Source organism: Leptonychotes weddellii, chromosome 3, assembly GCF_054177405.1.
Source record: "Leptonychotes weddellii isolate Sample4059 chromosome 3, ASM5417740v2, whole genome shotgun sequence".
In the NCBI taxonomy this organism is placed as follows: domain Eukaryota; kingdom Metazoa; phylum Chordata; class Mammalia; order Carnivora; family Phocidae; genus Leptonychotes; species Leptonychotes weddellii.
In genome coordinates this window covers 55,961,113-55,984,918 of record NC_138371.1, presented here as the reverse complement: position 1 = coordinate 55,984,918, position 23,806 = coordinate 55,961,113, and the positions used below count along the sequence as shown (strand labels likewise).

Sequence of the window (23,806 nt, the reverse complement as noted above, 5' to 3'; positions counted from 1 at the left end):
TTCTTTTTTTTTTTTTTTTAAAGATTTTTTTATTTATTTGAGAGGGAGAATGAGAGAGAGAGAGCATGAGAGGGGGGAGGGTCAGAGGGAGAAGCAGACTCCCTGCCGAGCAGGGAGCCCGATGCGGGACTCGATCCCGGGACTCCAGGATCATGACCTGAGCCGAAGGCAGTCGCTTAACCAACTGAGCCACCCAGGCACCCGAGAAGCATACATTTCTTTCCAGAGCCTCTCAGGACCTTGAGAGACCTCGGTCATTTATCTTTTTTGAGGCTTCCAATATTTTAAAAAACAGATACTTTCCAAGATATTGTTATTCTGATAACAATATGCATTAAGTGTTTATATTAGCAAATTAATGGGTTTAAACACAATTTATAATGCAATGTAAGTATGCTATTCAAAAGATAAACATAGGATTTATAGGAAATACTGATTCCTAGTGCACTCCACGCAGTGTGGTCCAGGGATGAGATGCAGATTTAAAGTTGTGTCATAATTGTCATCTCTCCATCCTATCAGGACACCTCTGGAACTGCCTGTGTCTGATTTGAAGATAATATCCAAAGCCTAAATCGAAGTCATAGGTCCTGCCCGCTGCCCAGAGGAAAGGCATTCCTAAGGGGTTTCGAGGTAGAGACTTAAGGCTTTCCCAAGGAGTGAGTCAGAGCCAACCAGAGGTCAGAGACCTAAAGAGTAGGAGTTCAGAGGGCAGGACCTTACCTCCATTAGGCCACATGGATTTGGTCTTTTCAGGCTGGCAAATTCCATAGCTCACTTTTCCAGGACTAGGGGAGCAGTCTTGGAATTCAGGAACCAGGTGCCTCTGGCAAATGAGTGCTGGCTCCTGGTTTTGGACTCTGGGGTTTGTATGGGAAATGAAGAAAGTAGGAGGAAGGGTGAGGGAAAGGATACAAACCCCCACCTTTACACCCAAGTGTGGAGCTCTATTATGGTGTCTTACCCCCTCCTGATGTCCTTTGGGGCTTTAGTGATAAGTTTACAAGGTGCTGGGAACAATGAAAGGCCTGGGGCCTCTACCTTCCTATTCTTCCCTCCGAAAATAGACCCTGCTCCTGTGTGTGGGAGGATTCCAATCCCTGCAGCCTTTCCCCTGCATCCCTCCTTCCTCCACCCCTTGCCACTGAATTGCAGTCCTGGGGAAGTAAAGCCGAATTCCCCAGATTAACTTGCCTCTCTTTGAACCTCCTGGGACTTTCCTCCAAGCCTGTCTTGTGATGTGCATGACTCCCCGAGGATCTTGGTATCTACAAAGACAGCTTTGGGGTCACTGAGAAGCTTAGAACTTTCTTCTTCTTTTCAGTGTGTTGCATTTTGGGCTAAGATCGAGACATAATGGGAGGAGATGCTGAGAGAAGGAGTGGGTCAGCAGGTCCTGAGCCCCAGAAGGAATGGGTGTGGGTACGAAGGCAAGGAGTGTGCTCCTCGCTGGCAGAGTCCCCAGGCCTTCTGCCTCAGCCTGCTTCTCTGTTTGCCACTGGTGGTATTTGTGCTGCTCACCGCAGGTACGAGAGATTTCTACTCCTTCCGAGGGGCAGATGTGAGGTGCTTTGTGTCCCACCCCGGGCTCACGAGTTCAGCTCTGTGGGGTTCTGGGGTGGCTTTCTGGCTTTATTACAACATGGGTTCCCATCTGCCAAACTGTCAGTTCCTGGAGGGTAGGAGATCTGTCTCATTTATCTTTATCTGTCCCCTGTCCTAGATGTTTAGCAAAGTGCTTTTCCACAACAGATGCTCAGTCAGTATTTACAGGAAGAAATGTCACCACACATAAGGTTTTATGCTTCCTTGTCTCTTTCCCCAGTACCTTTGTTCAAGGAGAGGGAGTGGTATGGAGGCAGCTGCACTTCAGGTTTGGGTCAGAAAAATTGCACCTACCTTCAGTCCTGTGAGCGTTACCTGATGCCCAAGAAAAGCACCTTCCCTAACCCCCAGTGCTGGTCCTCACCCCCTCCTTCCTCAGGCTGCACAGCCCATAAACCCGGTGCCGGCAGCATCCTCCCCGATAGCGTCCTTCCCCTTAAAGCCCCATCCTGGGGCTGGTCACTGGAGTGGAAGCTGTCCAGTTGACTTAATTCTGAGTTCAGAGTCATGTTCAGAGAGGAGAATGGGCTTTGCTTACTGTTTTCCTCTCTTGCATGACCGGGTCTGTACCAGGGATGACACTTGGCACTGCCCCTTCCCCGCCGGAAGGCGAGCAGTGCCACAGCCCTTATACGTAAGATGCAGTTGCTCAGCTTCTTCTCAGGAGAAGCAGGAACCCCGCGTGGACAGTGGAACTGGCCTGGCAGCTGACCCTCCGAGGCTGGGAATTTCGTGCATTCCCTCTGACCCAGCGTCTTGTGCTACAGGCTTCTTGCAGAGGACCAACAGCCTGGAAGAGAAGAGCCGGCTTGTGAGCGCCTTCAAGGAGAGACAGTCCTCCAAGAACCTGCTTTCCTGTGAAAACAGTGACAGGGATGGCCGTTTCCGGCGCACAGAGACCGACTTCTCCAACCTGTTTGCTCGAGGTAGTCCCCACCTCCCTACCCTCCCCACACCCCCCAACCCTCCCCAGCCCTGTCCAGTACTATCCAGTAGGTTTCTTGTTTAGGTTTCTTAACCTTTTCCTAAAATTTTACTTCTTTGACCAAATTGATCATTACTCCTTCTGAACTGTCATGAAACAATTTTTCCAGTATTTAAATATAATATACTCCCTTCTTCCCTATGGCCTAGGACTTCATCATTTTGGAAGCTGGATGAGGGTAGTCAGTAAAAACAGTCAACTCCAAAGACACTTGCAGGGACAAATACAGTTTCATAGACTCTCAGAATCCAAAGGAATCTTACATAAAAGAAAATCCAGTGATTCCCATAATAGCATTCATCCTCCAAGGGCGGCAACAATGACAAAATCACTCTGTGGGAAGCTGTGTGGTTGGGCCTAATGACCAAGTACTGTCCTGAAACTCATTTTCCTTTTGGAGATCTTTCATTATTACTTCTGTCCCCACAACTCTGTCTCAGGAGGAGCTTTCCCCATCTCTCCTGAACAGCTTGAAGGTAAACCCCCCTGTGCCCCCTTCCATTAGCTCCCCACAGGCCATAGAGGCCAGACCCAAACAGTTGATAAGACTTCACTAAACCTCAGAGATAATCTTGGGAATCTACACAGAGCATTATGTAAAGCCAATCTGCTCTTGAGCTATGGCTCACCACTTCAGTTGGGGCCCCCCATAGTTTTCCTCCCAGGTTAACCCAGCCTGACTCTGCCTACCAGAGGCTGGAACCCAAAATCACCCCCCAGACATCCCAAAGCCCAAGCCCAAAGGACGAGGTCGAGAGGGAGAGATGTGGGAGTTTCCTTTCCCACCTTTCTGAGCCCCACTTTCGAGCTCTTGTTTTCTAAAGACACTACAGAGGACCGCTCCACTCTGCAGGGGGGACCTCAGCCTCTACCCACAGAACCCTCACCCTCTGCCATCAACGATCAAGTGTATCATAATGGCCAACCAGAAGGCCAGTGTCTGAACCAGATGTAGAGAGACACACACACCTGGTCGCAGGGGAGCAGGGCAGAGGCCTCCTCCATCACGTTCCTGACAGGTGCCCAGTCAGCCTACAAGTGGACAACAACAGTGACCAGCTGCTCATGGCTTCTAAGAGCTCTCCGTTTATGAGCAGCCTAACTATCGGAAAGTCTGCCAACCTTCAGAAAGTATGCAAAACCTCTGTGTGTAGGCATATGCGCATTTTTCTGGGGAGACGGTACATCAGATTCTCCATGTGTATACATAACCTGGAGTAAATTAGGTCTGTAAAGATATCATGGCTGGTATTTGGGATTTCTGGGCTGAGGAAACCTAGACATGGGCCAGGCGATAATCCTTTGTTGGCTTTCCCCCCTCAGATCTGCTTCCGGCAAAGAATGGGGAGGAGCAAACTGTGCAGTTCCTACTGGAAGTGGTAGACATACTGCTCAACTATGTCCGCAAGACGTTTGATCGCTCCACCAAGGTGTTGGACTTCCATCACCCACACCAGCTGCTGGAAGGCATGGAGGGCTTCAACTTGGAGCTCTCAGACCACCCCGAGTCCCTGGAGCAGATCTTGGTTGACTGCAGAGACACCCTGAAGTATGGGGTCCGTACAGGTAAGGGTGAGAGCCAGATGGACATGCGGCAGGAACCTTGCCCTCTCTCACACCCCTGCCAGTTGAGGATGGCAAACCCGTGTGGAAGGTGGTGAGGGAAGGCAGCAGTGTGTTCAGTGACCACAGAACAACCTTGGGCAATGCCGGGGGTGGAAGGCCCAACCTGGGCAAAAGCTCATCATTTATTGTAAACATAAATTTAAAAATACAAACACACGGTGCTGTGTTAAGTTCTGTATAAAGAGTTTGCATTCTTTGGATTTATTCACAAGCTAAAAAGAGCAGAATGACCTGCTTCCTACTTCTTTTCTCTCCTCCGTTTCATGCCTATTTCATTCTGATAAATCCTACCCTTCCCTGTCCCTAAAACTGGGGAGAATTGGGCCCATTTCCCTCCCTTTCTGTATTAGTTTTCTAGGGCTGCCATAACAAATTACCACAGGCTGGGTGACTCAAAACAACAGAAATGTATTCTCTCACAGTTCTGGAGGCTGGAAGTTTGAAATTTCGGTGTGCAGGGCCATGCTGTCTCTGAAGACTCTTGGGGAGATCTGTCTTCGCCTCTTCCAGCTGCTGGTGGTCGAGGGCTTTCCTTGGCTTGTAGATGCATCACTCTAATCCCTGCCTTCACCTTCCCTTGGCCTTCTCCCTGTGAATGTGTCCAAAGTTTTCTCTTCTTATAAGGACACCAGTCTTTGGATTAGGCCTACTCCAATCAGTTATGGCCTCATCCTAACTTGATTACATCTGCAAAGGCCCTCTTTCCAAATAAGGTCACACACACAGTAATCAGGAGTTAGGACTTGATCATATCTTTTTGATGGACACAATTCAACCCACAACACCTTCTGTTGGCAAGGCAAAAAGGTCACATACATACACACCATTTGCATCCTACTTCAACTTCTGGAGTTTAGATGCTCTGAGTCACTAAATCCTATCTCTAACAGGGGGCCCTTGAGGAAGCCCTCTTGCCTCCTTTTCATGTTGCAGGAACCCTCTCTAATCAGTGGTCCTGGCCAAAGTGGTTACTTCCCAGGTGCCTCAGGTTCAAGGATTTTTTGGGTTTCTACCTGGCTGTTTCTAAGCCTGGGAGTAAAGCAATTGTTTCTTCTCACTGCTTCTTTCCCCACAGCAGTCTGGCTTTCCTGAGCTCTTGGGCACGCAGTTCTGCAGGAACTGGCAATCCATGGCATAGTTGTCACCACAGGGGATCCCCTGATAGCCCCTTGTTCTTTTTTCTTCTTTCTCTCTCCCTCTCCTTTATTATCCCTCTCACTCTTCCTAGTCACCTGAAGAGAGATTTAAGGCCAAGACTAGGGAGCTTGGTGGTGATAGAGCTGAGTAAGACTACTGGGTGTCAAAAACAAAGTGTTATAATGGAATAATGAGGCCGGTCAGAGAGGCATTTTTATTTTTTTTTATTTTTATTTTTTAAAGATTTTATTTATTTATTTGAGAGAGAGAGAGAATTAGAGAGAGAGCATGAGGGGGGGAGGGTCAGAGGGAGAAGCAGACTCCCCGCCGAGCAGGGAGCCTGATGTGGGACTCGATCCCGGGACTCCAGGATCATGACCTGAGCCGAAGGCAGTCGCCTAACCAACTGAGCCACCCAGGTGCCCTGAGAGAGGCATTTTTAAATAAGGAATCCCAAACAGCTTTTGAGGTCTGCCAATGCCACTGAAATAAGTGTAGCTTCCTTGAATAACTGCAGGATGGACAAAGCCTAATTATGTCATAAAGTCTGTGTTTGATTTTTAAAGAAAAGCACACTCATCAATTTAGTTACTGCTCACCTTGGTCTGATGGCTAACCTATTCCTGATGGAGATCAAGTAGTGTTATATAGCTAGATAAAAAAAGAGTCTGGATTCTCCACGTATGTCTTAGCTGGACTTGGTTTAGGCCACCGTTTGTTATTTTATCAGGCCTCTCTGTATGCACTTTCTCAGAGAGTTGAAACCATGTACTTCTATCATTAAAGCTCAGAATAGTGTTGTCCTTCAAAGAAAAATACATGGGTTCCTCATAACTAGCAGCTTATACTGCCTACAAAATGGAAGCATCACAGGGTCATAGGAGCATGGACTCATATGAGTGCAGTGTATGACTCCACTTAGTTACCCTGCAGCCATTCATCCCTGTTCGTTAACATAGCATCTGGGAGCAGGTATTTACATTTATAGAGTTCATGATCTCTCGGGCCATGTGAAACCTTCAGCTGCATCGCAGGGTGTTGACCCTGGGAAAGTAAACTGTTGCTGCCATATGAAAACACAGTTCCTGGTTGCTGAGCTGTAATCAGATGTAGATCAGAGCCATAGGGAAACCCCACAGGTAGCCACACACAGTGGAAGGTAGTTTTTTTTTTTTTTTAAGGGTATTAATACTCAGCCAAAATAATGAATTGGGCTTTAATAGTGAAAACGTTGTCTCTTATCTCTGACTGAGCTGGCTGCAGTTTGTGAAGAGATGATGGTATTTGGAAATTTCTTTACAAAGTAACAAAATATTTCTGAAAAAAAAAGGAACAAGTACGTGTAGATTTTTCATGACCTGATACAGACACTGTTAGCCCTCAACCATAGTAGCTATACCAACTCCCGTAGTTCTTCTTCTTTTTTTTTTTTTTATTTATTTATTTGACAGAGAGAAACACAGCGAGAGAGGGAACACAAGCAGGGGGAGTGGGAGAGGGAGAAGCAGGCTTCCTGCTGAGCAGGGAACCCCATGTGGGGCTCGATCCCAGGACCCTGGGATCATGACCTGAGCCGAAGGCAGACGCTTAACGACTGAGCCACCCAGGCGCCCCTCTTCTTTTTTTAACTATGTATTATGGAAAAGTTTAAACTTATACAGAAGTAGAATAGTGTAATGAACCGTATGTAACCAACACTCAGCTTCAACTCTTATCAATTCCTGACAACTTTGTTTCACTTTGTCGCCTCCCCCTTCTCTATTATATGGAAGCAAATCTGAGATATACTATTTCATCCATAAATATTCTTTTGGGGGGGCAGGAGGAAGCCACCTTCCCTTTTTTATTTATTTATTTTTTATTTATTTATATTTGTTTATTTTTTTTTTTAAAGATTTTATTTATTTATTTGACAGAGAGAGAGAGAGCACAAGCACAAGCAGGGGGAGCAACAGGCAGAGGGAGAAGCAGGCTCCCCACTGAGCAGGGAGCCCAATGCGGGGTTTGATCCCAGGACTCCGGGATCATGACCTGAGCCGAAGGCAGACGCTTAACCAACTGAGCCACCCAGACATCCCCATAAATATTCTTCATTCTCAATAACTGCTTTCTTTTAAGAGGAGGGCAGGGGCAGAGGCAGAGGGAGAGAGAATCTCAAGCAGACTCCCTGCTCACTGAGATCATGATCTGAGCTGAAATCAAGAGTCGGCCACTTAACCAACTGAGCCACCCCAATGCCCCCTCAAGAACTCTTTAAAAAATAAATAACCACTCGGGGTGCCTGGGTATCTCAGTCAGTTAAGCGGCTGACTCTTGATTTCAGCTCAGATCATGATCTCAGGGTCATGAGATGGAGTCTGCGGCAGGCTCCACACTCATTGGGGAGTCTGCTTGAGATTCTCTCTCTCCCTCTGCCCCTCCCCCCACATTGGCGCATGTGCGTGCGCTCTCTCTCTCTCTCTAAAGTAAAAAATAAATCTCTAAAATAAATAAAGAACCACAATATCATTGTTAGATCAAAAAAATCCAAAATTCACAGTTCCTTAATACCAAGCATTCAGTCAGTGTTCAAATTCCCAGTGGTCTCATGAATGTTATAATTCATTTGAGTCAGGATCCAAGCAAGTCCTCCACATTGTAATTGTTTAGTATATCTCTTAATAGATTTCCCCCTCCATTTTTTTCCCTTGAAGTTTATTTATTGAAAAAGTTAACTTTGAAAAAATAACTCTTTCTCCCACTACCTGACTTGGTACCACATCTATCATCTGTTATTTCATTGAATAAAGAGATTTGAAATTGAAATTTAAAAGAGGTCATTTTGTTACTTGATAGAAATTCTGGTATAAGATTTTGGGGACATAATGTTGTAGTCGTAAGATAAAAGTAAGGTTTTAGACAACTTCGTTTCCTTTATATATCCGAAGAACAAAGAGATACTGTTTCATGTTTATTTGAGGGCATTTGTGTCAGTCTGTCTATCTTTGTTCATCTTTTGTCTCTGCCATATTGAGTGGCTTTGATACATGGTCCAATAGTGTGATTCCGTTTATTATATATATATATATATATATGTGGTCTTGTCTTGAAATGTTTATTGTTATGGGGTGCCTGGGTGGCTCAGTCGGTTGAGCGTCTGTCTTTGGCTCAGGTCAGGATCCCAGGGTACTGGGATCGAGCCCTATATCGGGCTCCCTGCTCAGCGGGGAGCCTGCTTCTCCCTCTCCTCCCCGCTTATGCTCTCTCTTGCTCTCTCATTGCTATCTCTGTCTCTCTCAAATAAATAAATAATATCTTTAAAAAAACATTTATTAAAAGTTTTCAAATGGATATTGCGTATTTTTTTAATGGATAGCAACAAAATTTGTTAGGTTGCAGGAGATCTTGTAGATTCTGTTGGCAGTGAGCAAAGTAGAATAAAGTGGACTGGCTTAAGCATTTAGAGTAATCTACATGAATGTCTGGAATCTGGCCCCATAATTACACTAAGCTTACTGTCTATGAATCTTTCATTTTTTCCCCTGAGGAGGAGGAATATTTTTTGAGGACTCTGGAGATATGGTGATTAGTATACTCTAAGAAGTCATAGTCTGGATGTTCTAAATGAGTCTCCATTACATCCAAGGAGGAATAGGCATTTTCAGAGAGGGGGCTCAGACCAGGAACATTCAAACACCAGCTCTCTGACAGTTATTTCAGAGGCAAAAGCAATTTCTACTGGAAACACAGCAGTCAGCATATCTCCCTAACACCAGTTCTCTGTCACACACCCCTAGATAATCTATTGCATTGACACCTTCGCGACAGCCTAGCCAAGCCTGCTGATGTGGGATCGAGATTTCCTGTGCACGCCAAGTTGGCCAAAACTTGGCAACAATCCTGAATTTGCTGAGAACAAAGCTTGTTAAAGCATCCTCTGTGTTGCAAAGGGTTTCAGAGTTATAAAGTAATAACAATTATTTTACCAACAACTTGATGAGTAAAGGAGGCTATATTTGCCTCAGTTTCACAGAGGAGATGCCAGGTCATCCATCTCAGCAATAAATTTAGTTTAATGGTCACCTGACTATATATGGGCAAAAGACACCAATGCTTGACATCATATTTGAGTGACACAGAGATCCAGAGACGGCATGCCCTCAACATCAGCCTCAGAGCTGGCACTTTTCCCGGGCTTGGTTTGGTCCACAGAGCCACAGACCCTCTCTGAGGCCTGCAGGCTCTCCTCCATCAGTAAATGTTGATCTACTTGATCTTGAGCCCTTGAGATGTTAAATTGAAAGTTGAAATATTTATAAATAAAACTAGGACCACCACATCCTGATTTGTAATTTAAAAAATTATTATGACAGAGAAGTTCATCTGAAAATCAACAAATTAGATACCAGAAAGATTATTAGTGTCATGACATAGGATTTTTTTTTTTAACTTTAAAAGCATTCTGCTTCAGAAGCATAAGTTTGGGGAACATCATTAATGCTAAAGGTTAGTATAGCAAGGGTCAACCCGCCCTTCCTTCCCCAATATCCTTGGGCAGTCCTGTTAGGCTGCTGGGATGGAGGCACCATAAGTATGGACAGCCTTTTGCTTTGGAGAGAGCTTAAAAAATTTGGGTTTGCCTTGATGCTTGCCTGTTACTCATCTTCCCAGGTCATCCTCGATTTTTCAACCAGCTCTCTACTGGATTGGATATCATTGGTTTAGCTGGAGAATGGCTGACATCAACTGCCAATACCAATATGTAAGTTCCACATATTATTTTCATATAAGCAACCATGATATGTGATTATGGCTTGTTGCTTTAAAAGTGCACTTCCAATGGTTCTATAATAATTTATTACGGTTTTCCTAGTCATCTTTTCTCTTAAAATCTTTTAGCTTTATCACAGTTCTGATTTAATAGTAAATATTCGGGTGCCTGGTGGCTCAGTCGTTAAGCGTCTGCCTTTGGCTCAGGTCATGATCCCGGGGTCCTGGGATCGAGCCCCGCATCGGGCTCCCTGCTCGGCGGGAGGCCTGCTTCTCCCTCTCCCACTCCCTCTGCTTGTGTTCCCTCTCTTGCTGTGTCTCTCTGTCAAATAAATAAATAAAATCTTTTTTAAAAAATAATAGTAAATACTCAATAAGCTATTTTTAATGAATAATGCAATTTAATAAGAACATGGTCATGAGAAAGAATAATTCTAGCTTTCAGAATTTAGTGTGAAATTTCATGTTAAAAGACTCCATGTCCCTTAATGATGTATCTAAAGTGGTCCATTCCATATTTTGGAATATGATCTTGGTCCGTTTTCCTATCTAAGTAGATTGGTCCTCATCATTTAGGGCTATATTTCCTTCACAGTTAAAGCTGCCAGAGAGCCACAAACCAGTTTGATCAACCTATTGCTTACCTAAAAATTCTAAAACAAAATTCAACTGATAGTGATATATATTCCTTTCAAAGTAACTCATTGTTTTTCTAAATTTGACATTTTTTTCCATACTTGTTAGGGTTGACAAAGCCTTCATTCATTTCCAATTTCTTATACATTTATATGAAAGTGACTCTAAGGTCCTGGGGTGCAAGTACTTCCTGGGTAGTCTTGCAATCACCCCAGAATTTCCTCTACATACACATGCCCTCTTTGGAGACAAGGACGGGTTACAAGTTGATGGAGGGTCATTATAGCCTACTGAGTACTGTCTTTTCTCTCAACACTGTGATAATATTTTAGGATTATCTATACACCCAGCCCATGGAACCACATTCTACTAAAGTATCCAGGGGAAAATAATAAAACAAGTTTCTAACAATAATTCTTTAAATAGCTACATAAGAATTATATAAGTTTTAGTTACTGTGGAAATACTTAGAAAATAACCATCCACTTTTTAAGTTCATGGTAAAGTAGATTTGAAAAACAAATTTAGGTGAAAGGGGGATATTTTTTAAAATGAGAAATTCCATTTGATATCAAGATAGAATGTAAGTTATTGAAGTTCCAGGTATTCTATTTTTCTTAAACAAGCTACTACCAGCCACAAAACCTGAAAAGTCACTTTAAATTATACATTGGGGTGGCTGGGTAACACAGTTGGTTAAGCATCCGACTCTTGGTTTCGGCTCAGGTTGTGATCTCAGGGTTGTGAGATCAAGCCTCAAGTAGGATTCCACACTCAACACAGAGTCTCCTTAAGACTTTCCCTCTCCCTCTACCCTACACCTGCCCCTCCTGTGAGTTCTCATTCTCTCTCTCAAATAAATAAATAAATCTTCTTTAAAAATTATACATTGATACATGTGTGTGCCAAAGCTATTTAATGCTGTGACTCAAAATATCTAACTACATTCAGAAAAGTTTCTACTGGGGCACCTGGGTGGCTCAGTTGGTTAAGCATCTGCCTTTGGCTCACGTCATGATCCCAGGGTCCTGGGATCGAGCCCGCATCTGGCTCCCTGCTCAGTGGGGAGCTTGCCTCTCCCTCTCCCTCTGTTCCCCAGCTTGTGCTCTCTCTCTCTATCTCAAATAAATAAAGAAAATCTTAAAAAAAAAAAAAAAGAAAGAAAGAAAAGTTTCTATTAATTAAGGATTCCTGCTTTGTTTGCTAACTTAAAACAACAGTGACAAATTTTTTAAAAGCAAATGTGACAAGTGAAGCCTTTAGTGCTAAAAGGCACAAAAGATTAAATTAATTGGAAACAAAAATGATTTTCATGCTCCCTGTTTGCAAGTCATGGTTAACTTCATGGAGTGTCTGTGTTGGAGCACTGAGGCTATAAAGAGCCAAGAGGAATTGGGGTTAAAGATACAAGTGCTCATATGGCCTCCTCTAACAAAAAACTTGCCTTTGCAACCTTTACTGTGGTATGATTTGTGAGATAAAATATATCAGCAAGCCCAGACATCATAATGTACTAATTATAACTTGAAAAAAGACACTAATGCTTAATTGGAGCATCTCACACTGAGGAACAATTTTAAATTGGGAAGTACAACTTTTTAATGAGAAAAGTAGAGTGAAAGGTATATATCCATTAAAGCCCAAGTACTCATATTAACATAGGCTCTGAATTCACCCAGCGTCTTTAAGTGCATATATCCCAATCTCAAGGTAAATAAAAGGAACTCACTCTTTTGAACCGTTCATGACCAGATATTCTCCTAAAAGGCTTTTCTTCAATCAGAGAGATCTCACAAATTCTCCTTTTTGTGTGTGTTCATAAAATCAAGACCCTTACTCTTTCCTTACCTCAGCTCAGCCATGAAACACTAAAATATGTCCCAGCCATCTGAGGTCAAGGCCAGTCCAACTAAATGGCACATAGTAATTGCAGCTGTACTGATCACAGTGGATATTTATAAAATATGACCCAATTCCAGCAGATCGATAGAGAAGGTTATTTAAAATAGTGAAATAGTTTCTGTCAGTTCTAGAGACAAGGCATTGTCTGAAGAAGTAATAACTATTATCTAGAAATTGTTCTAAGTCCGTTCCCCTGGAAGATCATGAAATGTGGCAGCACTGTCAGAAGCTGATGCAGAAATTTGCTCCCTCGGGACAGTTTCTTCTCCAACTGGGGACAGTGTTCAAAATAAACCTGGGAAAGAATGACAAAAGGATTTGTCTTTGGCAGAGTAGGATTTAATTAGTGACATACTCATGTTGATGACCTGCACTATCATTGCATTTGGGTGGCACTGGAAATAGTAACAACTATATTCCTCAGTATAGTCTTTCAGAAAGAACTATCCAGGCTCCCAATTCAAGTAGCAAAGTTTAAGGGATCTGACTGCTCACAGAAAGTAGAAAGAACGTTGATGTTCATGCTTTTACACCTGCCTGTGCATATAGCTTTGAGATCTATTCTTCCAAGCAAGGACCCAGTGAAGACCCAAAGAAGACTTCACAAATATGTAGTTGTTCATGGCATGTCCAGCTCTTTTCTTCCAAAACAGGGCTCCTGAGCACAACTGTGCAGGCTGAGCAGTGCCCAAGTGCAAACAACAGCCTTCCCTCAAGCACCTAATGACAATACATAATCTCAATGGCAAGATCTATCACAGCCCTTTGTTATGAGGTTATGGTTTCAAGTATCCCGTGCTTTATTTTTCAGAGAAATTACACAGGAGAAATTTTCTGTGGGAGTTATCAGTCATTTTGTACTGCTAGGCAGGTTGTTAGAGAGGAACCTGCAGTAAGCAGATCTCGTTTGTCATAGAAAAGCATCTGGGAGGTAAAAAGCCTGGGAATTCTGACTCTGAAACATACTGAGATCTTAAAGCAAATCACTGGATTTCTTTGAGCCTCAGTTCCTCCTTCAGAAAATGAGAGATAATAATATCCATCCTATAGAGCGGCTCTGAAGACTGGAGAAGGCGCCAGTCTTAAGTGCCCAGTGTATGCAAGGTGCAATGAACACACCTAGGAGGGGCAGCCACCACACAGGTCACTGTCGCCATTTGAGATGCCTCCCAGCTCTTTTGTTTCTGTATGTCATTATCTCTGGAAACCAGAGAGCCTCACTAAGTTTCCCCTCAGACATGTTATCTTTTAAGGTGAAGATGGGCCACCTGCCACATCTGTAAGAAGGAGAAATCTAAGAGGAGTGTATAGTTAGAGAGTCCACATAGAAAACTATTTCTTTTTCTGATTAAAGAAGATCCCAGTTTGACAGTCACCAGGGATCCAGGTTCCTTGTGACTTTCCAATCCATACTATAGCACATGGCTCTCATACTCAGAGTCACCTCATGGTGCAGGCTGGCTGCTGGAGCTCTAGCCATCACTTATGTGTTCCAGAATTAGGAGGGAGGGAGGGAAGGAGGGAGAGAGGGAGGAAGGAAGGAAGGGAGGGAGGGAGGGAGGGAGGGAGATGGAGGAAAGAAAGGAGAGGAGGGAGGGAGGGCAAGCGCTCAAAAAGGGAACACACTCTTTCCTTCTAAGAAACCTTTTCAGAAGTTCCACACAACAGTTCCCATAGCATCTCTTTAGCCAGAACTTAGTCCCATGGCCACACCTAGGGAGGCTAGAAAATGTAGTCTTTGATCTAGGTGAATTGCAACCCTGAATGAAGCAAGGGAAAATTGATACTGGTTAGCAACCAGCAAACTTTGCCACAAGAGAAATACAGCTTCTTAACGATTTGCCTTAGTTTGGAGTGAATCCCACTAAGAAGTTGAGTTGAACCACTAAAAAGGGCAGACCCACTACCCTACTCAGAACATAGAAAGTCTCTGAACTCTCCTTTAGAGAGTCACTCATGATCATCACCATCCTGTTTTGAGCCCTTACTTCCAATCCCATGTTCTTAACTTCACCCCACAGCCTTTTACAGTTTTAACTTCTTGTTCTCTGATTCTGAAATGTCATCTTGTACTCTGGCTTTAGCATCTAACCAGCTTCTTTTGAATCCGTATTTGACCTTTGATCTCTTGGCTTTATTTACTTTTATCTGTCATTTAGGGAAAGGGTACCTAACTTGGAGTTCAGGTTGCAAGAAAAGAATCTCCTATAATACAAAAATGATGTCCATATCCTCATTTTCTTCCTGGAGAGAGGGACCAGAGCTTTCCTAGGATTCCCAGAGGCTTCCATGACCCCAATTAAAAACCACTGCTCTAGGGTGAACTTCAAGGCCTTCTGTAAGGCTTTGGGTATAGGCAGACTCCCAGTTGTTAACATGGTCCAGGATGGGAAGGAAGGATAAGAAAAGTGTCAGAAACAGAGAACGCTATGTTAGCCCATTTGTCAGGCTTGGCTGAGGATCAACAGCCATGGACCAATCTATCAGCTTCCAGAAGAGGATGTCAGGACTAAAGCCGTGGATCAGAATAAGCTTGGTGTTAGCTATGGGATAACTGATCCTTCAGACCCCAGCAGGGACTGTCAAACAGGATGCTGCAAGGCCAAGAAGCAGATGCTGGACTCATCCTAGTAAGTTTCCTCCTCAAGGCTGGGAATGGTGCCATAACATCTTCGTCTCCTCAGTACGTAAGATGCCACCTAGCAGAGAATAGTCACTCAATATGTATTTATTGAACAAAACTGAGAGACAAATTTAGGAACTGAGTACCTGGTACAGATAAGAAAACTGAAACAGATGAGATCAAATAGTCTCATGGTCAAACTCTCTAGACTCTTCCGCCTAATCCTGAGAGTAGTGGCCATGTTCCTGGTCCTTACGTGGAATCACTAATTCATACAAACCTAGGATCTAAATTGATTTAAATCATGAGGTGGACCAACCCCCTGGCCTTCAGTGCCATCCCTTCTCCCTTCCCCATGTGGTTCCTGCCTGGCCATCTAACACGGACTTGACTCCCACTCAGCTTTCATCTAATCCGTGATAAGGTTCTGATATTATGGTGTGTGATTCCATTTGTTCCTTGCCTTTTCCCAGGGAAATTCCAGCACACACGCCACCAGTACCTCCACCATGCAAACATTTTTGCCATTCCAACATTTCCAAAACTCAGTGGCACTGTTGATACCACGTTTGTTCAAGAATGGTTGGAAGCACATCATGAGTTTGCCTCTTGGGTGCACTCAGCAGCACAGGCTAAACCAGGAATCCTTCTCTTCTTCTTCCTTTATCAGGCCATCAGACATGAGGGAGTGTTGGTTGCTACGGTGATGGGGCTCAGAGCAGAACCAAAGCATGATTGTGACCTCCAGAGGTGATGGTAACTGAACACATGATTTCCAAGGGTCTTCCTCCTAAATTTCAAGGGTCCTCCCAAGGAAAATGGACATATTCTTTTTGGAAACAAAATTCTTCTACCAACGGATATATCCTGAGTGTCCTCCAGGATCTCTTTGTCCTCTTTTACCACCAAGTGATTAATTTGATGGCTTCCCCCCAACTCCATGGTTAAAACTTAGTAGCTTCACCTGTGTCTTATTGTACAATTGTTACCTCATCCTTGCAAATAGCTTTTCTAAATCATTAAGCCAGCAAGAATTCCCATTAGTCCTCAGCATTGGTGTTCAGCCCAAACACCCTAATCAATGGTAAAGTCTCCCCATATCACTTGGCTGAGTCAATCTAGGAATCTCTCTTCAGCAAGCATGGTCTGAGCCGAGCCCACTGGCTTTAATGTTTAAGAAGACCAAACAAAAAGCAGAAAGACAAAGAGCCTCAGAGTCAGTAAATATCTTTTTGTTTTCTGGCTTAATTTTCTATGGATGGGCCTTCTTTGAATTCTCTTAAGCCCTATCCTTGGTAACACAATCTTGTTTCAATGACTAGTCTATTTGACCGTGCTTCTGTTCTCAATTGCTTTGAGAAGAGTATGGCTTGCTACTTCTAAATCGGTTTGTTAGAAGACAAAACTAGCCTACCAGGATATCTGATAGCCTGCAGTTAGCTGTGTATGCCAGTTGACTATCTTCTTATTATTTATAATTGGTAATTAGAAAATCATCACTTATAATTATTCTTGACGGTACTGACTTCAGAAATTATAGAAACATAGCTGTCCTTGGGGATTATCAGTAGAAAAACCATGTAGATAATTATATTGAGATCTTTAAAACCTGGGTCAATATTTCCAATTAGATTCACAGTTAGCGTTCAGATGTTTACATTGTTTTTAAAAGATAGATTTTGGCTCTGGGTTTTATAGATTCTACAAGTATGAAACTGGCAGTCGGTTTCGGTCAGTTGCAAACCAATTTTATGTAGATCTTAGAATACATTTTTTCAATTAACATTTGCATCATCTTAGATCTTAGAGGTGAAGGAGACCCAGGAAAGTCATTTTCTTTCCTTCTATTTTTCTGGGTGGACCACATCTAAGACATTCCATTCAGATAAAAATCTATTTTGTTGATGAGAAAGCACAGAGCAGGCACTTCCACCACCTCTCTAGGTAACCCCGGCTGGTTTCTGATATTTTATGATTGGTGACTTACTGCATTTCCAGGAAATAAATGTTTTAGGGGTTTTGAATACACCTTTTTTTAGAACCCAAGTACAAGTACTAAACCTATCATCTGTGTTCCCCAAACAAGTGGTATGACTTCTGTATGTTCATTTTTTTTCTCACCACCTTTTCAGGTTTACATATGAAATTGCACCAGTATTTGTCCTCATGGAGCAAATAACACTCAAGAAGATGAGAGAGATAGTTGGATGGTCCAGTAAAGACGGTGATGGGATATTTTCTCCTGGTATGTTTCTCTTCTCTTTCCCTGACTCTCCTCAAGATTTGTAGAACACTAAACATAAAGTGAGTTTGTGAAAGAATACCGACCTTAAAAGATATTTTTTTCAATACTCCTGCCCTGTCTTTGTCAGGGCGAAGGCTAGCAAGAATACTGCATACTGTGTGCACTATCTAACAGAGCTTGTGCCTCAGCTGTAAAAGCTGACAAAGGTTGTGTTCAAATCATGCTAAACAACTAGTCCGTCAAGAACAATTTGCTTAGTCTGGGAATCAGTGAATCAACATTATCAACTGACTAACCAATTTCAGCCAAAATAGTGTATCTACTTTGACTCTTTAGTTTGATGTAAATACGGTAAGAATCTTCAAAACAAGGACAGATATTCTTGAAGGTAAGAAGCACTGTGGGGTGGTGTCAGAGCAGCATGATTGTGTACAAGGGGAAGAAAAGAAATAAGAATTACAATTGTCCAGGCAATTCAAGTTGGCCGTGAATTTGCCTGTTTAATTGTCAAGGAATTGCCAGACATATCTAGTTACCTCCATTCTCCTTGTGATCTTTATTTAAGTAAACACAAGTTTAGTTTGATTTTAATAAACTTAGAGCTCTCCCAAATGACTCAATATTCTTTGAGGACAGTATCCAGGCAATGTCACTGTTTCCTTCTGTAGGCTCCATTACTCTCCCTTTTTCTGTCTTTCTGACTCAGAGAATAGATTCATCTTTGTTCGGTAAATAGACGGAGCAGGATGGCAAAGCAGGAAAGTGGTAACTCACCTGTCCCTTTGCAGTCACTGCCATTGCCACCTCTTATATCTCTGTCTAGGCTTCAGGTGGAATGGGCCTTGGAGTACATGAATCACCTCCAGCCAAATTGCCCAGATGGCTTTGGTAATGAGTGTGACTACTCGTATTCCCAAGGACCAGAGGGAAGCCTGGCAGTAGGGAAGCCAGCAAAGCCTATCAGGATACTGTCCCTCCCCTTTCTGCCTCCCTTGTCTCTTAAGACACCAGCTCAGTCTTCGTTACTAGAAACAATAATGATGGAGCTTCATACTTCCCAGTGTATCCGCTTGCTCATAGGGGGAGCCATCTCCAACATGTACAGCATCATGGCCGCTCGCTACAAGTTCTTCCCAGAAGTTAAGACAAAGGGCATGGCGGCCATTCCCAAACTGGTCCTCTTCACCTCAGAACACGTGAGTTGGGTGCTCTTGCTTGTGGATTATGGTGTTTTACAAGGGACTGTCTAATTTCTAACCTCAATCCTCTGTTTGTTGCAGAGTCACTATTCCATAAAGAAGGCTGGAGCCGCACTTGGCTTTGGAACTGACAATGTGATTTTGATAAAGTGCAATGAAAGGTAGGCAGGGGAGAGTGAATATTAGGTTCTTGATGTATTAAATGTGTTCATCTGTTAAATTTGTTTTATTGTGCTTAAGCACTGACTCAGTACAGTGTGCCAAGCTGCTAATGGTCTGTTGAAAATATCCGATTAAATTACTTTTTGCTGCTGCTGAAGTTTCTTTCATGTGCAATCTCATTGATTCTTCATTTTAATTTCTCTTCCTTTTAAATAATTATAGAGGGAAGATAATTCCAGCTGATTTAGAGGCAAAAATTCTTGATGCCAAGCAAAAGGTATGTACTATGTGGTGCACCAAAACTCTGGTGAATACAAATTTTTAAAAATATCTTCTTTCTGCCCTAGACAATAAAAGTCTTTGATAATATAAGAGGTAATTTTATTGTGTTTCTAAAATTATAATGTCAGGTATTTGCTTATTTCCAATTTGAGATGATTCCACTTTCAACCTGTGTCTATACAACGTCATTTTTTTTTAAATGAGAAACTCAGTCTTAATTAAGCCACTTGTCCTATCTTTATTATGCCAAGTGATTAGTTTGATGTACTTCAGTAAATCCACTACCCAATCATCATGAAGATACAGCCTAATTGAGCTTTTTACTTGCTACTTGTTAGGTATAATCTCATTTTAACAAATACCATTTTAGCTTAGGCTTCTGTTTAGCAGAGTGCTTCCATGCCTTGGCAGATGGCCCATGGTACTTGGTGAATCTAGCCTCAATAAATTCTATTAAACAACAACAACAAAAACCTGACAGAACAGATGTATCCACAAGGCGCTGCCAGGTAGCTATCAGGCATTTACCAACTCGTTGTTTTGGTTACATCCTTGTACCTCATTCTCTAGCCTTAGCTGTTTGCTGGTCAGTAGAGGAGATGGATGGAAATGTCACTAGGATTGAGCAACGGGCATGGGTGGAGCTGAGCTTGAAAAAAACCTAGGACTCCTAGATTCTCCCAAGCCTGTCTTAGCCCTATTACTCCACTCACTCATGTATTTCTCGTTCACGTGAAAATTTTACTGTGTCGACTATTCGTGAATGTTTCAGCTTCCACTGTGTTTTAAATAACCAAACAATGCCTCAGTATAATTATTACATCAATACCCTTAGAGCAACACAGCTTCTAAAATGTATAATACCCAGATGATGTTCAGAGCTATCCGCCCATCACTTCAAACACTTATTATTACTCTTTCCTGCTTTCCTCTTTGCCATAGAACTTACCGCTGTTGAACGTACTGTGTATTTTGCTGCTTTAATTTTGTTTGTTGTCTGTCACTCCCCACTAGAATGTTAGCTCCATGAGGACAGAAATCTCCATCTGTTGTGCTCACTGCCGTAGTCCTCTACAGCTCAGCAAACAGGGCCTGGCATGTAAATGTTGCTCAAAAGCTATTTGTTGAACGAATGAGTAAATGGACCAACAAAGAATTCTCCCAGATACCGTATCTGACAGCACATCGGCTTAGCTGATCTCTGTTAGAAAGAAAGGCTATTGCAGCTCTTCTACTTCATGTGGAAAGGAGAGGGTTAAAAAGACTCATCAGCCTGTCTTTCTTCCCTTGTAGGGATTTGTTCCTCTCTATGTCAATGCAACTGCTGGTACGACGGTGTATGGAGCTTTTGATCCAATACAGGAGATTGCAGATATATGTGAGAAATATAACCTATGGCTACATGTCGATGTAAGTGCTATCACTCACAGTGTAACCAGTCCGTTAGGGGGTGTAAACCGCTCTGCTTTACAATTTGCTGCAAGCTTCTCCCCATGCCCCAGCCAGCCCTCTCTCTACGTCCCATCAGCTCGCCCTCCTGTGGCCTCCAGCCGGCCATTCATGATGGGTACATACTACAGGCCTGTACATCATCTAGGACTCATCCGGCTCCTCCCTGGCCCACCGCTGTCTTCTGCGGTCCTTGTGAGACTACAGTCCCCCTCACCTTTCCAGGAAGCTTGTGTCTAGACAAATGGCTACAGAGTGGAATATAGCCGGTTTCGGAGGGAAAAAAAGTATAAGCTACAACATAGAGAAAGTAGCCGTGAATCCAGACACTCAGCTGCCTGCCTTCAGTCTAGCCATCTATGACCCTTTAAAAAAAAAAAAACCCACGTGTCTGCATGTAGGAAAAATATGGCCCTATAGGAAGGTGTTATCAACAAAGAGATTTAGTCCCAAATTTTCCTAGGAACATAAAAGGTACATTTTCCACATGTGAGACTGGGTGTATTTTTTCCTTTTTCTCTCTCCATTCTCTTACGGGTATAACTTCTCACAACTGGACAGTTGGGTAATTTGCCCGACTGTTGAGCACGTGACCAACAAAGGCTGCTGTTGTGGCATGTGGTGTCCCAAGCCGTTCAGTAAACATGCATCAGCGTACCCACAAAAATGTCTCCCTGTTGTGGGACCTCCGAGCCTGGCAGAGTTGCTGCTTTCTGACTTTTTTTTCAGGAGCCCTTAGAATTCTACCCTAGGGAGAATTGGATGGCAGGCTCCAGTCCTTTGGGTCACTTCCAGAGCCATGGTGGGGCTCACTGAGCGTCCTTGGCTTTCCACAGGATGCTGGGCCTTTGGGTCTTGGCACCCCAGGCTCAGACCCGATTTATCTGTATCATTCGCACAGCCCCTCTGCGGTTAACCTGGAGGAACTTTTGACGAAGAAGTGACAGATGATAAATAATTACAACTGCCGCTGGTTGAACAATCAGTTGTGGGTTCCTTTTGTCAAACAAACTCATGCTTTTCACCATTTACGTTCTCTTTCATATTTTACTAGAGGTGTGGAGTGATTGGTTTGTGAGTCTTAAATGTCACTGCTCCCCCTCCCTCCCCTGTCTCTGTCCTCACAGGCTGCCTGGGGCGGCGGGCTGCTCATGTCCAGGAAGCATCGCCACAAACTCAGTGGCATAGAAAGGTAAGGGCCTGAACTCAGGGCCGCCTTTCATCCAGGCCGTCAGACATGCTGGGCCACCCCGTCCGCTGATGTTCCCCACCCTGATTCCCAACATCTTACTTCCATCGGACTAGGTCCACCTTAGTTCAGTAGGCATTTACTGAGCAATTATTGTATGCTAGGCCGTGGGAAATCAAAAATGATTCCCAGTCAAACAAGTCCTCAGTGAGTTCACCATTTAGAAAGAGAGAAAGATAAGTAAACAGTGACAACACAATGTGGTAAGCACGGCAGACGTGATTGCTAGGTGGCCAGCTGGTAGAGAAGAGAAAGTAAGCAGTGCAGGGCTCTAGAGGCTAAGGGAGAGTTTGCCAAGGGCACAGAAAGGGGCCCGGATTCGGTCCACTCTTCTCGCTCATTAAATTTACTGCTGAGAGTGGGGTAGTTCTAACTAATGTAGTTGATCTAACTCAGTTGATCAGTTGATCTAACTAATTTATTTTCTTGCTCACCATTTAAGTTCAGTGGGTGGTTCTAAGCTAAATATGATTTTTTTTCCCTAACCCATTCTACTTTTTATTTTTTCTGGCCCAGTATCAGAGCCATTTCTGCACAAGCTCCCAAACTGAAGCCCCCCCTTTGTTCCCTGTTCTTCTCAATCACTGAGTTTATTTGGTTGGCGGTCAAAGCCTTTGGCATGTTTGGATCTTGCACCCATTGCAAATGGCAGTCCCCTCTCCTGTCACCTACAGGGGCTGAAGAGGCAAAGAAGATTACCCAGAGGAGCACTGAGGCATCGAAACCCATCTGGGCTTTTCCCAAGTCATTCACTGCCGCCAGGACACCCCTACCTTGACCTAGGAGAACCAGGTCCCTACCCCACCAGCTAGAATTAGAACCATTTCTTGTGTTCACTTGCTAACCTGGCACATTTCGTGTCAGGAACAGAAGCTTCTGATCAGAGAGAATGTAGTCATAAACTAAACATGATTTTAACCTGACTCCAAAGATTTTATCCAAAACGAGCTCACTTCGATTCATTTATTCATTAAGCAAATATTACTGAGCACCAGTCATGAGCCAGGCAGGCATGGATATGAATACTCAGTTACCTGCCTTCAGTCTAGCCATCTATGGCACTTTTCTAAAAAAAATGTGTATCTGGTACACGTAGGAAAAATAAGGCAGTATCTAGAAGGTGTTATCAACTAAGAGATTTACCTTCCTGAAGCTTACCATCCAGTGAGCTAGCTGTTCATAAACAAGGAGATATTCAGTCTGCCTCATAGTAAAGAAAAATAAAGGAGGGTAGTAAGGACAAAGGCATGCCATTTGAGACAGGGTAGTCAGAGGCCTTCCTGAGGATGTGACATTGCAGTGGATACTGGGATAAAGGGAGACAGGAAGCAAGGATACATAAAAGAGTATTCCAGGTGGTGGAAGGGCAAGTATGAAGGCCCTGGGGTAGGACTGTTCTTGGCAAATTGGAGGACCATCAAAGAGGCCAGTGTGGCTGGAGCAAAGTAGAAGAGGTGAGAGCAGAGTGAAGTGGAGAGGTGGGCTGGGAGCAGGGAAAACCCACCAGTGGCTTCTCTCACAGCAAGGACTCTGGCTTGAGTTTCAGTTACCTCTACTGTGCCTCTTCCCTTCAGTTTTGGAAGGCCAGGGTCAGGTGAGTAGGACGGACTCTTTGAAGCATAATTATACGACCCTGTGACTTGGAGGATAATATACTAAATGTAGATGAGCCAGTCAAACTCAACTTTAGATTTCTCAGGCAATTTCCATTTTCCATCTTTGAGTCCAGGAAAACCTGAAACATTTTGCACAGATCTTTCTAACATTTTAAAGCACATACGTCTTCTAAAAGAAATTGAATCCATATCATGTCTTGTTACTTTATACTTGGAACAGCAAAGAACCATTTACTTCCGACCTCTAAGACATTCAAAAAACCATTTAAGACATTTTATGAGATCTAAATAAAAAATTTTAGGGCACCTGGGTGGCTCAGTTGGTTAAGCAACTGCCTTCG

General features: G+C 43.3%; 1 protein-coding gene across 2 annotated transcripts in view; it reads left to right on the top strand.

Moving 5' to 3' along the window:
* The window catches only part of GAD1 (glutamate decarboxylase 1), a 42,164-nt gene that overhangs the window by 8,562 nt on the left and 9,796 nt on the right, over positions 1–23,806 (top strand). For both annotated transcript variants that reach the window (XM_081814204.1, XM_081814203.1), the window contains 9 exons: positions 2,373–2,531; positions 3,914–4,156; positions 10,004–10,094; positions 17,396–17,508; positions 18,589–18,704; positions 18,789–18,868; positions 19,092–19,146; positions 20,445–20,561; positions 21,728–21,792. In XM_081814204.1, coding sequence (XP_081670330.1) covers positions 2,373–2,531; positions 3,914–4,156; positions 10,004–10,094; positions 17,396–17,508; positions 18,589–18,704; positions 18,789–18,868; positions 19,092–19,146; positions 20,445–20,561; positions 21,728–21,792 — 1,039 coding nt within the window. The remainder of the gene's footprint in view (positions 1–2,372; positions 2,532–3,913; positions 4,157–10,003; positions 10,095–17,395; positions 17,509–18,588; positions 18,705–18,788; positions 18,869–19,091; positions 19,147–20,444; positions 20,562–21,727; positions 21,793–23,806) is intronic.